Source organism: Schistocerca piceifrons, chromosome 2 (genome assembly GCF_021461385.2).
Source record: "Schistocerca piceifrons isolate TAMUIC-IGC-003096 chromosome 2, iqSchPice1.1, whole genome shotgun sequence".
Classification (NCBI taxonomy): domain Eukaryota; kingdom Metazoa; phylum Arthropoda; class Insecta; order Orthoptera; family Acrididae; genus Schistocerca; species Schistocerca piceifrons.
In genome coordinates, this window is record NC_060139.1 from 593,197,883 (window position 1) to 593,216,473 (window position 18,591).

At 39.6% G+C, this 18,591-nt stretch overlaps 1 protein-coding gene across 2 annotated transcripts in view; it reads left to right on the forward strand.

Moving 5' to 3' along the window:
• Positions 1-18,591, forward strand: part of LOC124775824 (graves disease carrier protein-like) — a 186,694-nt gene that overhangs the window by 134,453 nt on the left and 33,650 nt on the right. For both annotated transcript variants that reach the window (XM_047250658.1, XM_047250657.1), the window contains exons 5-6: positions 16,315-16,471; positions 17,100-17,241. In XM_047250658.1, the coding sequence (XP_047106614.1) occupies positions 16,315-16,471; positions 17,100-17,241 (299 nt within the window). The remainder of the gene's footprint in view (positions 1-16,314; positions 16,472-17,099; positions 17,242-18,591) is intronic.

Sequence of the window (18,591 nt, forward strand, 5' to 3'; positions counted from 1 at the left end):
TAAGCATTCCGGATTAGAAGAGTGCAGCTGTGTGTTTTCCAAAGGTAGATGCTAACAGAATCATTAGTTGCGTCTAGAGATACCTCTCCATCTCGTATCTAAGTTGCTAATCCTCCAAGGCTCATTGTAGTTACATATGCAATGTTACAGTGAGTAATGGCGAGATAAAAATAAATAAATAATACAGATCGACAAATTTTAACTTTTTGCGTGGGGTTGGCATGAAAAAACGAATTTCTGAGTAAATCTATTGCACTGATCACGAATCTGAAGCCTGTTTCTTTACAGCATGTCAGATTTTCGCATCATCATCCATATCTGTACCCTATGAAATCGGAAAGCAGTTACCATAAGATGGAGTCCAAATGGAACAGTAAAATGATAAAGAAAAGTAATGCGAGAGACATATGAATTAGAAGAAGCAAAGACGTACCCAGCGGAGGTATTAGTTTCGTTTACATTTGCCCGTGAATGAACCCTTGGTAGCCAGCATTTTGTGTCACCTCTCCTTCACGTGTGATACACAAGCAGTAGTCGGACACCATGTTTATTCCCCAGTGACCATGATAACGATGTTCCAGCGTTTAAGTTCCTGATAGAAACATTCACCGTGTTCTTCAAATTTATCAGCCTAATTGTCCTGAAAATTGTCTAGGTGTGGCATTAGATAATGTAGTTTTAGGAAGACCTTACATCCTGTTTGGTTAAACGACTGTGGCATATCTTCTACTGTTTCCTTGTAACCAGGCTGCCTATTTTGGCCAAGGAAACGATGCACAACAATTTTTAAACTTCTCCAAGCTTGCTGTTCTATTTCCGTCATTGTACTTTTAAAGTGTTCATCAGACATCAGCTTACATCTGTCTGGACAACAAATACCCATTCTTTCAACTTTGCAACCAACGGATTTGGGAATTGCCTACGCAGACATTGGAAACTTCCTTGTTTCGTCCAAAGCTTTCACATACTGCTTCATCAGTCATAATTTCGTGTGCAGTGGAGGCAATAAAATGTATCTGCATTATTAATCAAATGCTCTTTTACAATGTTCATCAATCCCTCTATCAGCTTTTTGTTGTTAGGCCACTCTCTCCTATTCCAGTGCTTATGGTATCCTCCACTGTCCCATTCACACATGCAGCAAGGCAGCTTGATGTACCACTTTTGCCGGCTAAAAGAATGCCAGTCATTTTAAAGCACGGGCGGCTAAGACTTCATCTTGACAACCGTGCCCTGGCAGGAGTGCCATAGCACTCAGCCTCGCTGCACACTTCCCTCACCACCACAACATGATGTCAGAGTGCGAAGAGGGGAAGAACGGGAAACTGCCTTTAAATGGCAGTGCAGCTTCACTGCATACGACTTGGTTTTATATTTCACATTCCTCAACAACATAGGTCAAAAAAACAAACAAATATTCAGTATCATTTAATTATTTCTGCCCCGTTGAAGACATACTACAGGGTGATTCAAAAAGAATACCACAACTTTAGGAATTTAAAACTCTGCAACGACAAAAGGCAGAGCTAAGCACTATCTGTCGGCGAATTAAGGGAGCTATAAAGTTTCATTTAGTTGTACATTTGTTCGCTTGAGGCGCTGTTGACTAGGCTGAAAACCAAACTACCCTAGGCAGCCCGTGACAGAGCACTTCATCACTGGCCTCCAAGAAGCCTCGATCTTACCCCCTGCGATTTTTTCTTATGGGGGTATGTTAAGGATATGGTGTTTCGGCCACCTCTCCCAGCCACCAGTGATGATTTGAAACGAGAAATAACAGCAGCTATCCAAACTGTTACGCCTGATATGCTACAGAGAGTGTGGAACGAGTTGGAGTATCGGGTTGATATTGCTCGTGTGTCTGGAGGGGGCCATATTGAACATCTCTGAACTTGTTTTTGAGTGAAAAAAAAAACCTTTTTAAATACTCTTTGTAATGATGTATAACAGAAGGTTATATTATGTTTCTTTCATTAAATACACATTTTTAAAGTTGTGGTATTCTTTTTGAATCACCCTGTATAATTTTTATCTGGTACTGCAAACTGTCACAGACAATTTCATAGGTTTTTGCACTCAAGTTGCCACATACTCGTGACTTATTTAGTTTCATAATTAAAAAAAGATCGTTCACACATATATGTTGATCGAAATACTGTAGTACTTTTACAACCTCATTATGGAGACGTGGAAACTCTACCTGAGGAAAGCAATGTAGACGTCCTAAACAGTTTTAGATTAGATTAATACTAGTTCCATGGATCATGAATACGATATTTCGTAATGATGTGGAACGAGTCAAATTTAACGTACATGGATTTGACTTTAAAATGGGAATTACCTTGCAGATCAATCAGTTACATCTGCATGTGCACAGGGCCGATTTCAACTGACATGGCAAACGGTCTCGAAAACGGGTGTAAGACTGGCGCTGCGCTGAAAACGTTTAGGAAACTATCCTTATAGTTCTATCAAGGCCGCAACGAATTCTCCACACTTCTCGTTATCTTTAGCAACAGTGAGCTTAGGGAACTGACTGTTTCTCAGAATGTGTCCCTTGTACTGCGCAATATTCTTTTGGAGTGCATCCCCATCACCTGAGAAAGAAGTTGTTTCTCACCTTGCAATAACTTACTTTGGCAGTGTGGAGTCGAGTCCATTTAAAATGCAAGGCCTGCAGTCAATCCCGCATGTTCTAATTTTAGCTTCTGCCCTTCTTTTTTCTTCACAAATTCAAGAATAGCGAGTTTTAAATCGAAGAATCGTTCCAGCCATGCCCACTAACTTGGCCAACGTGCTACGCAGAAATATATAGTGTCCATATTCTTTGTTCAGTTCCATCGAAAATTGTTGCAACTGACAGTAGAATAATGTATCCGGCTTCAGAAATCTTACTGTTCGTACCACAGAAATCTTACTGGTCGTACCACCAATTTCTTCACATGCTGCATGCTTGCAAATTTAAACAAAGAATGCTTCTTGATGTACAGAATAATGAATCCAGTCTGTCGATCGTTGTAATTTTTCGCTCTTTCATTGTCAAGTAAATTCTTTCTGAATTCTACCGTAATGTCGTTCCATAGCAAACTTGCAGTATCTGTCTCTTATGCGGCTGCGTAATATGTACTGAGAATTCTCTCTCTTCTGTCATTCCCTTTCATTTATAAAGGCTTGGGACGATAGATCGTTAGCCTGCGCCTATTTGTGTGAACAGCCACCGGACCTGTGAACGTCTTTCGTGCCATGAACAAACAGCAAAGCGTAAACAGCCATTCTGTCGAACTGAAGAGAGTTGCGACGACCGAAAAATTCACACAGCAGTACTAAATAAAATAAGACGCCGTAACGGCTACTTCCCGAGAAGAACCGAGCAAAGCGGAGGCAGGCCGAGCCTCGGCCCGCACTCATGGCCCACGTGAAATTTGGCACGCCATGGCCGGCCCTGACCACTAGTGTTCTTCATATGTCACATTTTGAGAGAGTACTTTCGTGGTAGTGTACGGGCCTTTTAAGTGTACTAAATACGAAGCTAGAATTGATGCTAGCTAATTTCCAATATGTAGCAATACTGCTTTTAAATTTCTTTTAAAAAATCTATAAATAATCTCCATTGCTTAGTGTCGTACTTTTGACCTCCCACTTTCATCACTAATCCGGCGATGTCTTTGCAGAACATTATTAAACAATCTTTGACAAAAATTCCTTAGTGTTTCTATCATGATTCCTCTACACTGAATATGAAGTACTGTTTGCAAGTAAGCTATTTTCCCTGAGACATGACCTCTGAAGTTGTGTTGCATCTTTTGAGAGTCCCAGGCCCTTCACTAAATTGTTTAGTTCTGTTTGGATAAGAGATTTTGGGTTACTATTAATACCACACTCGGAATACTTTCATGATGTGCCTCGAATTCAGAGAGTTCAGATGTATGCATTAATGATGTTGGAGAGGGGATCAGCAGCCCTGGACCGTGAGCAACATCACCGAATCTAAGTTCAGATGCAAGATTTCATTCATGTTTCTTTTGTTGTATTGCGCTGCTTTCGTCACACAGTTATAACAGAGATGTGATTCCTCTGTTTGCTCTTTCACGAGAATACTGAAGTTCAGACACTTCATTGTACCATCACTCTACTTCCTTAATTGTTCCAGTGGTGTTTGACACACTATGTGCAGATCAAATGATTTTTTCTGATCTCCAAGCTTTGTGCTGAAATAAGCGAGCTATGATTTCCCCACAAATTCTGTTATTTGCCAATGTATTGTACATATCACATAATGTATCTGAGCTATTCACACACTGCCTTCCCAACATTTTGATCACAGCTTCAGTGATATAACACCACTCACAGCAATGTGCGTAAACACCTTCTTCTAGCTCTCACACCCACTTAACTGTTGATTTCTGCAGTGATAATGGAACTTCAGCTTTGAAGTTCATCTTTCCTGTTTGCTTCACCATCCAACAGGCAAACAATGTTGCCACATTTATCTAAATTACTCTCCTAAACTCTCATTTATATAAATTACTCTCAATAGTAAATAGCTTGCAGTAGGTTGGAAGGACGGGTAGTTGTGAAGAGAAAAGTGAGGGATATAGAAGGAAACTGATCTTATTTTCATGTTCGAGACTGCCAAATTAGTAAAGAACACCACTTACTTTGTGAACACCAGAACACATGTCGACCTGTGTAATCAAATAAGAAAACAGACACAGAACTACATTGAACAGCTTATTCTGTGAACCTTTTTTTGAGTAGTAGGCTTCTATTTAAATTCATGTAAATGATTTTTCTTTAGAATTACACAAATGATAATCTTTTTTCCATTTGATGTTATTTCCCCATTTAATACAATGTAATTTTGGACTGATGGATAATACCTTCAGCTGCTAATGCGAAAATTTCAAGTTCACTCCATGCCTTTGTTAATATTTTTAAAATACAAAGAGAAACTATAAGGTGGGACTGATACTGAGACCTTCTAACTCTAAATTTTCTGAATGATGTTGCGCAAGACACAGTTGCAGAAGGTCTAGCATTTCTATTACCATTGTGAATGGAGCAGTCTGTTGCACAACCTGGTTCATGTTGTGTGTTAATGACTTTGCAGATAATATTAAGAGTAGCCTCAGACATTTTGCTGATGATGCAGTTATCAATAATGAAGTGCTGTCTGAAAAATTCTACAGAAATATTCAATATGAACTAGATTTACAAGCAGTATGAAGACTGACAATGTGCTTTAAGCATACAGACATGTAAAATTACCGGTATGCACTACACAAATTGGAAAAAAAAAGTGTTAGCCTACACCTACAATATCAGTGAGTCACAGTTAGAATCAATCAACTCATGCAAATACCTGAGTGTAACAACTCTTAGGGACATGAAATGAAATGATCACACAGGCTACATCACAGATACGATTGGTGGCAGACTTTGGTTCATTGACAGAATACTGGGGAAGTACAGCCCTCTGCAAAGGTGACTTCTCACAAATCACTTGTGTGTTCCCTCTTAGAATACTGTTAAAGTGTGTGGGACCCATACCAAATAGGACTAACAGGAAGTACTGAACATATATATACACCTACATGATTATGATTCACAATTAAGTGCCTGGAAGATGGTTCATCGAACCATTTTCAAGCTATTTCTCTACCATTCCACTCTTGAATAGCACGTGATAAAAATGAGCACTTAAATCTTTCAGTGCAAACTCTGATTTCTGATATTTTATTGTGATGGTCATTTCACCCTATATAGATGAGCTCCAACAAAGTACGAGGGTAAGTCAAGTACTATCTGCTAGGTAGTTATAAAGTTTTCTTGTAATCAAACAGGAAACCTACAAGAACATGGTGTCAGAGGCCTTCTGGAAACCTGAAAATCTGCCTGGATCAGTGAGCAAGGAGTCACCAACTCAGCTTGAACCTGAACACTGCAATCACAGATGGTGGAAATATGCACTAGACAGTTAATAAAACACAGAGCTGTGCCAGATAAATACATAAACATGCTTGAGGTATAACTGTGCCAGCCCATAGATAAAAATGGTGCCCTCGAATGTGCTTGTGCATTAAGAAAAGATACCACTCAATTGACGGACTAATATCTGCAAATGGTTCTTCAAACACAAGACTCTGTACAAAGAATAGTTGCCTGAATGGTCACGTATGAGATGAATTCTCAGTTGCAAATAATGACTACCACCGGCTATACAGTGGAGTGATGCCTTTACAAATGTCTGCTTGTGTCTGTATATGTGCGGATGGATATTGTGTGTGTGTGCGCGAGCGTATACCTGTCCTTTTTCCCCCTAAGGTAAGTCTTTCCACTCCCAGGATTGGAATGACTCCTTACCCTCTCCCTTAAAACCTACATACTTTCATCTTTCCCTCTCCTTCCCTCTTTCCTGATGAAGCAACCATTGGTTGCGAAAGCTTGAATATTGTGTGTGTGTTTGTGTTTATTTGTGTGTGTATCAACATACCAACGCTTTCGTTCAGTAAGTTACATCATCTTTGTTTATATATATATTGAGAGGTCAATGTCAAAATCCCTAGACTCATGTACAGGGGTTGACAAGAGGTTAGTGAACTTAATGCCATTTATTGCCCGAACCCCCCATTTCTGAACCAAAAATATCCTTTTTAGATTGGGAAGAATTACCCCAAACTATAATGCCATACGACATCAGCGAATGAAAGCAAGCAAAAAGTAGACTAATTTTCATGTTGAATGATCAGTCACTTCAGACACCATTCGAATAGTAAAAATTGCAGCATTAAGTCTTTGAACAAGATCCTGAATGTGGGCTTTCCACAACAGTTTGCTATCTATGTGAACACCTAGAAATTTGAACTTTACAGTTTCACTAATCATATGCCCCTCAGTTAAATTTGTTGATTTGTGTCTTAGAAACTGTAAAAACTGAGTCTTACTGTGATTTAGCATTAGTTTATTTTCTACAAGCCATGAACTTAGGTCATGAACTGCACTATTTGAAACCGGGCCATTGTTGCCGACAACATCCTTTACTACCAAGCTAGTGTCATCAGCAAACGAAAATATTTTAGAGTTTCACATAATACTAGAGGGCATATCATTTTTATAAATAAGGAACAGGAGTGGCCCCAGCACTGATCGCTGTGGCATCCCCCACTTGACTGTACCCCACTCAGACCCCACATCACAGCCATTCTCAACATTGTGAATAATGATCTTTTCCTGTCTGTTGCTAAAGTAAGAGGAAAGTAAGAGGTGACCCAATTGTGAGCTACTCCACATATTCCGTAATAGTCCAAGTTCTGGAGCAATATTTTGTGATCAACACAATCAAACGCCTTAGTTAAATCAAAAAATATGCCTAGCATTTGAAACCTTTTGTTTAACCATCTGGTACCTCAGAGAGAAAAGAGAATATCGCATTTTCAGTTGTTAAATTACTTCTAAAGCCAAACTGTACATTTGATAGCAAATCATGTGATATAAAATGATCAATTATCCTTACATACACAGACTTTTCAATAACCTTAGCAAACACTGATGGCATAGAAATAGGTCTAAAATTGTCTAAATTAGCCTTTACTACCTTTTTATAAAGCGGCTTTACTACTGAATACTTCAATCGTTCAGGAAACTGGCCATTCCTAAAGTAAAAATTACAAATATGGCTAAATACAGGGCTAACATGTGCAGCACAGTACTTTAATATTCTGCTAGGCACTCCATCGTATCCATGAGAGTCCTTAGTCTTCAGTGATTTAATTATTGACTCAGTCTCCCCCTTGTCTTTATCACACGAGAGTATTTCAGACATAAATCTCGGAAAGGCATTTGCCAAGAAAGTTATATTATTCCCTGTAGAAACTAAATTTTTATTTAATTCACCAGCAATGTTCAGAAAATGATTGTTAAATACTGTACATATATCTGATTTATGAGTAACAGATATATCTTTACTACAAACTGACTTTATATTGTCAATCTGTTGCTGCTGACCAGACACTTCCTTCACAACCGACCATATGGTTTTAATTTTATCCTGTGAATTAGTTATTCTATTTGCATACCACATACTCTTTGCCTTCCTAGTAACATTTTTAAGCACCTTACAATAATGTTTCTAAAGAGCTACTACAGCTAGATTGTGACTACTTCTGACATTTTAATATAATTTCCACTTTGTTCTACATGATACCTTTATCCCACTAGTCAGCCACCTGGGTTGCCTATTACTGCTAGTACCCTTTTTAGAAAGTTCTAATGGAAAGCAACTCTTAAAGATCATGAGAAATGTGTTAAGGAAAGCATTATATTTATCACCTTTGTTATTGGCACTATAAGCATCCAGCCACTCTTGTTACTTGACAATGTTTAAAAGAACTCTCTATTGCTGTTGGATTAACTTTCCTACATTGTTTGTAATTGTATGTGACATTTGTTGGAGTACAAAAGCCTTTTAGTGTTCAAATTTGTGCATCATGTTCCGAGAGGCCTTTCACCCTGTTACTAACTGAATGCCTGTGTAGTAATGAAGAATGAATAAAAGTATTGTTTATGGCTGTGCTACTGTTCCCCTGCACCCTAGTTGAAAAAAATGCAGTCTGCATCAGATCATATGAATTTAGGAGATCTATCAACATCCTTTCTCTTGCAGCATCATGTACAAAATTTATATTGAAGTCACCTCATATAACTAACTTCTGGTACTTCCTACAAAGTGAATCAAGAACCCTCTCTAGCTTGAGCAGAAATGCTCTGAAGTCAGAGTTACAGGACCTAAAACAACAAAAATTAGAAGTTTAGTTTGACTAAATTCAACTGCCCCTGCAAAACATACAAATATCTGTTCAGTCCAGTGCTGCGAATATGACTATGCACTCAAATAGAATACTTTTTTTAAGTACATGGCAACTCTCCCACCCCGCAAGGAACTCTTTGAAAAACAAACAGCTAATCTGTATCCTGATAAAGGAAGCCTCTGAATTGTCAAAATATTTAAGCAGTGCTCCGATATACCAAAAATTTCAGAGTCAGTATCTATAAGCAGTTCACTAACTTCATCTCTTAATTTTGATGAAATATGCTAATTCCTTCGCTACTTGAAAATATAAAGTCCTCTGTAGGTGAGCCCTTAGTTAGAGGGACTTCCTTTAAGCAGGTATCAGCCTACTTCAATCTAGAAAAGGTGCAGCTCTAACACAGCCACTGCCATATTGTATTGAATGGTCACAGGTTTGCTTGAGTCACAGGATAATCTAATGAAAATGCTGAAAAATATAAACTGCAGATGCCTGAAGATATGTCTCAACTGTCCTACAAAAGCGTACTTACAAAACTTCAACAATCACTAATAAGTAGCAAATCTAGAAATATATTGCAGGCCCTTACGTATCACTCTCATAGGGACTGCAATGACAAGATTATCTGATTACAGTACACACAGAAGTATTTAAGCACTCACTCTTCCCATACTCCATATGTGAATGGGATGGCAAAAAGTCTGTGCAACTTGCACAGTGGGAAGTGTCCTCTGCCACGCACTTCACAGTGATTTGCAGAGTATGCATGTCAATGTAGAATGTGGTTTAGACCCTGCACTGAGATACTAGGTGACTCCACATGGTGAATGAATTAAGGTCAAGAACAAAATATGAACCCTGTTATTCTTGTTGTGGTCTTCAGTCCTGAGATTGGTCTGATGCAGATCTCCATACTACTCTATCCTGTGCAAGCTTCTTCATCTCCAAGGAAATGCTGCAACCTTCATCCTGAATCTGCTTAGTGTATTCGTCTCTTGGACTCCCTCTACGATTTTTACCCTCCACACTTCCCTCTAATACTAGCTTCTATTCTTTTTTTTCCAAACTATTTATTGTCTGTGTTTCACTTCCATACATGGCTACACTCCATGCAAATACTTTCAGAAAAGACTTCCTGGCACTTAAATCTATACTCATTATTAACAAATTTATCTTCTTCAGAAATGCTTTCCTTGCCATAGCCAGTCTACATTTTATATCCTCTCTATTTCAACCATCATCATTTGCTCCCCAAATAGCAAAACTCATCTACTAATTTGTCTCATTTCCTAATCTACTTCCCTCAGCATCACCTGCTTCAATCTGGCTGCATTCCATTGTCCTTGTTTTGCTTATGTTGATGTTCATCTTACATCCTCCTGTCGTGACACTGTCCATTCTGTCCTTTGCTGTCTCTGACAGAATTAATATGTCATCGACAAACCTCAAAGGTTTTATTTCTTCTCCATGGATTTTAATTACTGCTCCAAACTTTTATTTTGTTTCCTTCACTACTTCCTTAGTACAGAGATTGAATACCATCGGGGATAAGCTGCAACCCTGTCTTACTCTCTTCTCAACCACTGCTTCCTTTTCATGCCCCCGACTCTTATCACTGCAGTCTGGTTTCTGTACAAAATGTAAATCACCTTTCGCTCCCTGTATTTTACCCCTTCCACCTTCAGAGTTTGAAAGGGAACATTCCAATCAACATTGTCAAAAGCTTTTTCTAAGTCTACAAATGCTAGAAACTTAGGTATGCCTCTCCTTAATCTATCATCTAAGATAAATCATAGGGTTAGTATTACCTCGCGTTTTCCAACTTTTCTACAGAACCCAAACTGATCTTCCCTGCATTCAGATTCTACCAGTTTTTCCATTCATCTGTGGAGAATTCGTGTTAGTATTTTGCAGCCATGACTTATTAAACTGGTAGTTCGAAAATTTTCACACCTGTCGACACCTGCTGTCTTTGGAATTGGAATTATCATATTGTTCTTGAAGTCTAAGGGTATTTCACCTGTCTCATACAGCTTGCTCACCAGGTGATAGAGTTTTGTCGTGGCTGGCTCTACTAGGCTATCAGCAGTTCTAATGGAATGTTGTCTACTCCCGGGGCATTTTTTTGACTTTGGTCTTTCAGCACTCTGTCAAATTCTTCACACAGTATCATACCTCCCACTTCACCTTCGTCTACGTCCTCTTCCATTTCTACACTCCTGGAAATGGAAAAAAGAACACATTGACACCGGTGTGTCAGACCCACCATACTTGCTCCGGACACTGCGAGAGGGCTGTACAAGCAATGATCACACGCACGGCACAGCAGACACACCAGGAACCGTGGTGTTGGCCGTCGAATGGCGCTAGCTGCGCAGCATTTGTGCACCGCCGCCGTCAGTGTCAGCCAGTTTGCCGTGGCATACGGAGCTCCATCGCAGTCTTTAACACTGGTAGCATGCCGCGACAGCGTGGACGTGAACCATATGTGCAGTTGACGGACTTTGAGCGAGGGCGTATAGTGGGCATGCGGGAGGCCGGGTGGACGTACCGCCGAATTGCTCAACACGTGGGGCGTGTGGTCTCCACAGTACATCGATGTTGTCGCCAGTGGTCGGCGGAAGGTGCACGTGCCCGTCGACCTGGGACCGGACCACAGCAACGCACGGATGCACGCCAAGACCGTAGGATCCTACGCAGTGCCGTAGGGGACCGCACCGCCACTTCCCAGCAAATTAGGGACACTGTTGCTCCTGGGGTATCGGCGAGGACCATTCGCAACCATCTCCATGAAGCTGGGCTACGGTCCCGCACACCGTTAGACCGTCTTCCGCTCACGCCCCAACATCGTGCAGCCCGCCTCCTGTGGTGTCGCGACAGGCGTGAATGGAGGGACGAATGGAGACGTGTCGTCTTCAGCGATGAGAGTCGCTTCTGCCTTGGTGCCAATGATGGTGGTATGCGTGTTTGGCGCCGTGCAGGTGAGCGCCACAATCAGGACTGCATACGACCGAGGCACACAGGGCCAACACCCGGCATCATGGTGTGGGGAGCGATCTCCTACACTGGCCGTACACCACTGGTGATCGTCGAGGGGACACTGAATAGTGCACGGTACATCCAAACCGTCATCGAACCCATCGTTCTACCATTCCTAGACCGGCAAGGGAACTTGCTGTTCCAACAGGACAATGCACGTCCGCATGTATCCCGTGCCACCCAACGTGCTCTAGAAGGTGTAAGTCAACTACCCTGGCCAGCAAGATCTCCGGATCTGTCCCCCATTGAGCATGTTTGGGACTGGATGAAGCGTCGTCTCACGCGGTCTGCACGTCCAGCACGAACGCTGGTCCAACTGAGGCGCCAGGTGGAAATGGCATGGCAAGCCGTTCCACAGGACTACATCCAGCATCTCTATGATCGTCTCCATGGGAGAATAGCAGCCCGCATTGCTGCGAAAGGTGGATATACACTGTACTAGTGCCGACATTGTGCATGCTCTGTTGCCTGTGTCTATGTGCCTGTGGTTCTGTCAGTGTGATCATGTGATGTATCTGACCCCAGGAATGTGTCAATAAAGTTTCCCCTTCCTGGGACAATGAATTCACGGTGTTCTTATTTCAATTTCCAGGAGTGTATAATATTGCCCTGAAGCACATAGCCCTTATATAGACACTCTATATACTCCTTCCACCTTTCTGCTCTTCCTTCTTTGCTAAGGACTGGTTTTTCATCTGAGCTCTTGATATTCAAGACAGGTGGTTCTCTTTTCTGAAAAGGTCTCCTTAATTTTCCTGTGGGCAGTATCTATCTTACCCCTAGTGATATGTGCCTCTACCTTCATACATTTGTCCTCTAACCATCCTTACTTAGCCATTTTGCACTTCCTGTCGGTCTCATTTTTTAGATGTTTGTATTCCTTTTCGCCAGCATTTTTATATTGTCTCCTTTCATCAGTTAAATTCAATATCTCTTCAGTTACACAAGGATTTCTACTAGCCCTCGTCTTTTTACCTACTTGGCCCTCTGCTGCCTTCACTATTTCATCACTCAAACCTACTCATTCTTCTTCTACTGTATTTCTTTCCCCTGTGTTTGTCAATCATTCCCTGATGCTCTCTCTGAAATTCTCTACAACCCCTGGTTCTTTTGGTTTATCCAGATCCCATCTCCTTAAATTCCTACCTTTTTGCAATTTATTCAGTTTTAATCTAAAATTCATAAGCAATATATTATGGTCAGAGTCCACATTTGTCCCTGGAAATGTCTTACAATTTGAAACCTGGTTCCTAAATCTGCGTCTTACCATTATATAATCTATCTGGAATCTTCCAGCATCTCCAGGCCTCTTCCATGTATACAACCTTCTTTCATGATTCTTAAACCAAGTGTAAGCTATGATTAAGTTATGCTCTGCACAAAATTCTAGCAGGTGGCTTCCTCTTTCACTCCTTTCCCCCCAGTCCATATTCACCTTCTACTTTCCCTTTTCTTCCTTTCCCCTACTATCAAATTCCAGTCCCCCATGACTATTAAATTTTTGTCTCCCTTAACTGTCTGAATAACTTCCAATTTCCTCCTCATCTGTGGAACTAGTTGGAATATAAACTTGTACTACTGTGGTGTGTGTGGGCTTTGTGTCTATCTTGTCTACAATAACGCATTCACTATGCTGTTCATAATAGCTTATCCCCGCTCCTAGTTTTTTAAATTCATTATTAAACCTACTTCCACATTACCCCTATTTGATTTTGTATTTATAACCCTGTATTCACCTGACCAGAAGTCTTGTTCCTCCAGCCACCGAACTTCACTAATCCCCACTATATCAAACGTTAATCTATCCATTTCCCGTTTTAAATTTTCTAACCTACCTGCCCAATTAAGGGATCAGACATTCCACACTCTGATCCATAGAATACCAGTTTTCTTTCTCCTGATAATGACGTCCTCCTGAGTAGTTCCCACCCAGAGATCTGAATGGGGGACTATATTACCACGAGAATATTTTACCCAAGAGGACGCCATCATCATTTAACCATACAGTAAAGCTGCTTGCCCTCAGGAAAAATTACAACTGTCATTTCCGCTTGCTTTCAGCCATTTGCAGTAACAGCACATCAAGGCTGTCTTGGTCAATGTTACAATGCCAGATCAGTCAGTCATCCAGACTGTTGCCCCTGCAACTACTGAAAAGGCTGCTGCCCCTCTTCAGGAACCACACTTTTGTCTGGCATCTCAACAGATACCCCTCCATTGTGGTTGCATCTATGGTATGGCTATCTGTTCCACTGAGGCATGCAATCCTCCCCATCCTCCCCACCAATGGCTAGGTCCATGGTTCATGGGCCGGGGGGGGGGGGGGGGGGCAATTAACCCTATCATTCAAAAAATCTCTTCACCTCAAGATACAAAGGTTGGTATCCTTGATGACTGAATATGAGACGTAAGCATGAATGCAGAAGTACCACTATTGCAAATGCATTTAATATGGCCACCAGGACACGGAATATGTTGGTATATGATGTCAGCAGATGAGTGTAAAAAGTTGTATGAGGTAATGAATCCTGATGTAAGATAAAGTTTTTGCTTGTGTAAGTTCATGGAACATTTGGCATCATTCTTATTGCCCTTCACAGTATGTTTGTGTGGTGGTGCTGGTGATGATAATGATGATAATTTAGAACAGCACACTGACTTGGTGCAGGTCTTTCAGTTGGACGACACTTCAGTAACTTGTGTGTCCCTAACCTACCCCAGTTGTCCAACCTACAGTTTAACATGGGACCCGAACCATGTGCCATTTCTGGCAGTTCCTCACATCACTGAGAGGTGAAGGCTAGGTTAAAACATAGCCTGAAAAATCCTAGGTCCAACTGAGATTCAATTGTGTGGCCCCTTGGTGTCCAGTCAAGTGCTTTTCTGCTGGATTATCAGTCCTAACATTTGTGTGACTTTAATGGTCAACAGCAATTTTACTACCTTGCTCCATAGGAATTTTGATTCAGCAAGACAATGTATCATCCCACAACTTGTGGCTTGTGGTGGTCGTGCATCTTGAGAGGATGTTTGCACCTCAATCCAGATTCAATTCCCTTTGTAAAGATAAGTTGCTGTGAAGTGGTAATTGTTGATTGTAGCTCATAATTGCTGTGTCTTGTGTACTATGTGTTTATTGCCACTGGCACTATAAGAGGAAAGTGGGTAACTGATGCTAGTGGTGAATTTCCTGTAATAAGGTGCTCATTGGTGTACTTGTATTCACGATTTTGAGTAAAGACTGTGAAAGAGGTGGTGGAGGCACAAAAAGGATGTATCTCTACAGGTACAGTAGTCAGTATAACAAATAAATAGGATAGGAAAACTGAGTACAATCTATTTTTCTATCTCTACCTAAGTCTAATTATTGTGTAATGCTATGATACTGAGTATTAAATCAGTGTTTATGATTGTCATTAAAAATTGAGGTTACATGTGAATTAACATAATGAGGTATGGGATACACTGGGTTTCATTAAAGTGAAATGGATTTTTGTAGATAGGAATTATGATGTTTTTGTGGATAGAGGTTTTACTAATGGTGACAAGTATTGTGAGACCATTACTGGGCCGGAACAGATTACTCACAGCAGGTTTCATTGTGATGTGAGACTGGAACTAGGAGAAAGATAAAGGAATAATGATGTACATAACGAGGTTTTGCAGAAACACATTGAAGGAATATCAGCTTCATATTAAAGTGTAACTGACAGAAACACCTCAGAAAACACTACTGAGGTACTTCAAACATAGTCCAAAGTACTAACAAATAGGCATCTATCTAGCAAGTATGCATCTAATTAGTGAGTTGTGGAGTTTGCTGAATAGGTAGCTTGTGCTCAACAAACTATTGTGCTCCTGCTATTAACAATCTAGAGGCTGTTTACATTATCATTACTTTCAGTCAATCAGTACATTTAAAATACAATAATTATGCAAAAACATTCAAACTAGAAATGTTTTGCACAAGGTGGAAGGCTATATGTACAAACAGAATGAATAACAAATACCAGAACATTACAACAGATGGTGTACATTCAGACCTGGAACAAGTACTTTACCTGCTGGAAAGAGCCATTTTGACTTCAAGTCTGTCTTAGTTCAGTTGTTCTAAACACGCTCTGGGTTGAGAGATTGGGTAGGACATTGGAATGATAACATGTGACTGCATGTATGAGCATCTCTCTACACATTCCTTTCTTTGACTCAGGCTACAACACACAGCTTAGTCAGTCACTTTAATGCAAAAAGTTTTTTTGTGGTGGGTTCTGGAATTGACATGGATTGCTTATAAACCTGTACATATGATGAATTTATTATAAATGGGTAGAAAATTTCTAAAATGATATCATTTAAATGTTCAGTGACTTTCGACAATTAGCAAGTAACTATATGGATAATCATTTTGAGCTAATATACTTCCTAAAATTTTAATTGTAAAGAAACTTATGATAATGGCTTTTTTCAGGAAGGTGGCATCAGAGCACTGTATCGAGGATTTGTACCAACATTATGTGGTATGGTCCCATATGCTGGATTCTCATTCTACTGTTTTGAGAAGCTGAAATACCTCTGCATGAAATACATTCCTAATGTAACTTGTCAACCGTGCCCTCGCAACACAGGTATTTGCAGAACAACTTCCAGTTAACTTTCATATGGACTAATTGGTTTGATTTTGGGATGAGGAATGATAAGTAAATCAATATAAAAAATAAGATGAAGAAAGAAAATACATGCATATGTGATATTTTTTTATGACAATCATAACATACTGTTTGACTGAATTCTGACCTCTAGAAATATTTTGAATATGTTGCAAATGCTTTCCAAATTGCAAGCGTGTGTTTATTATGGCAGTCAGCATTCTGAGACATCTGTATCCCTTCTGTTGTCAAAAATAGAGCTTAAATCTGAAAAATATTAAATTCCTGCAGAATTACGTACCCAGAATCAACTTTGGTGTCACATTAGTTTCACAGTGGCCAAAATGTTAGAATATTTATGTAATGTTATCTTTCTTTATGTAACAGCTGTTGGCTGCACAGCATTGTTCAATGAGTTATTTTATTTTAAAACTTTTTCATTGTTGCATTTACCAGATAGCAGAAATAACAGTTTGCCAACTCTGTGTGTGTGTGTGTGTGTGTGTGTGTGTGTGTGTGTGTGTAAGAGACTTTCACCAGTTAATTGTAGAGAAACAATTTTTGTAATAATAAATTTTATTTGAACTGAAATTAAATTTGTGACTAGGTGGCCTTGTTTTGGCTGTGCCAGCAAAGCTCTTATGTGGAGGTTTAGCTGGAGCTGTGGCACAGTCAGTGTCATACCCACTGGATGTAACAAGGCGTCGGATGCAATTGGCAATGATGAATCCAGATACACGGAAATTTGGGTTTGTAGCATAGCATTGATATTTATGGGTCAACTTTACTTTATAGTTTACTGCACGATGCAATGTATTTACTAATTGAGACTAAAACATTACTTTAATTTCATAATTATACACAAATATTTGTCAGTAATGATCACTTCTATTATACTGTAGAGATGCATGTGAATGAAAAATAATAGGGATAAAAGGAATGTCTTTGGCAGTTTACAAATATTACATGACCTTTGTAAAATTTTAGCCACTCTTTTTGTATAGCATTGATGTTGAACATATTTCTTTTTTTTGTACAGCTTCTTCATTGACACCATTAAACTGGAGATATATAGAACTTGTTGAATAAGCTATTCTGTAAAAAAAAAATGTTCACTCTCAACTGCCTTAGTATACTGTAAAGGTAACAGTGAGAGTGAACTAACAGAAGAAACATGTCACTTAAGATTCTGAGGTCAACATTATTTCATAAAATTGCTCTCTTGCACAATTTTTAAGGTACTGTCATTACTTACTATTGCTGACATTTTTTACTCTGTGGGACTCAATGGAAAGAAGAGAAGGAGAAGTATTGTAAATAGACATTAACGTAGAAATATGTAAACTAAAAAAGCAGTTCTCACTGATGTCCAGATAATATAATTGCTGGAATGGATATTTTGTAAATATTTGTGTTATGCTCATATAAGACTGCTGTAAGTTACTATCCCATTACTGCTGGCATAAAATAAGGATGTAGGAAGTGACTATATAACAAAAAGTGGAATAAAGTCTCAGGCCATGGGTGCTAATGAGTATCATATTCACACGTATTAAAGTGCCATTTTTCAGTAACTGACTGAGAAAATAATAATTCGGCAGCTCTAGCAGGTGATGTTTCAAATTTCATTAAGCAGTATGATTAAACAATTAAAACAGTTGGAGCCAGAACAGTAGACCATTTGGATCTCCAGGTGGGGACAATTCCGGAGGATGCTGACATTCTATGGGTTGGAAAGAGTATTAGGTTACAGAATTTAAAAGAGAAGTTAACAGGCTGAAGTTAGACATAGTGAGAACTAACGAGGTATGATGATTGGACAAAGTGGACTTCAGCTCATTTGGGTAATGCAGGAGTAGGTCTAATAATGAGCAAGGTAAAGAACTGTGAACAGCATAGAGAACAGATCATAACAGCCAAGATGAGACAAAAGCCACAACCAAACACAGTTCAAAGACACGTATGCTTACTAGATTTACAAATGATGAAGAGATTGGAGAAAATGTATGATGAGATAAAAAATTAAATTAAATAAAAAAAATACTCGGTATGTCTAAAGAGACAAAAATTTAATTGTGATGGGACACTGGAATTCAGTA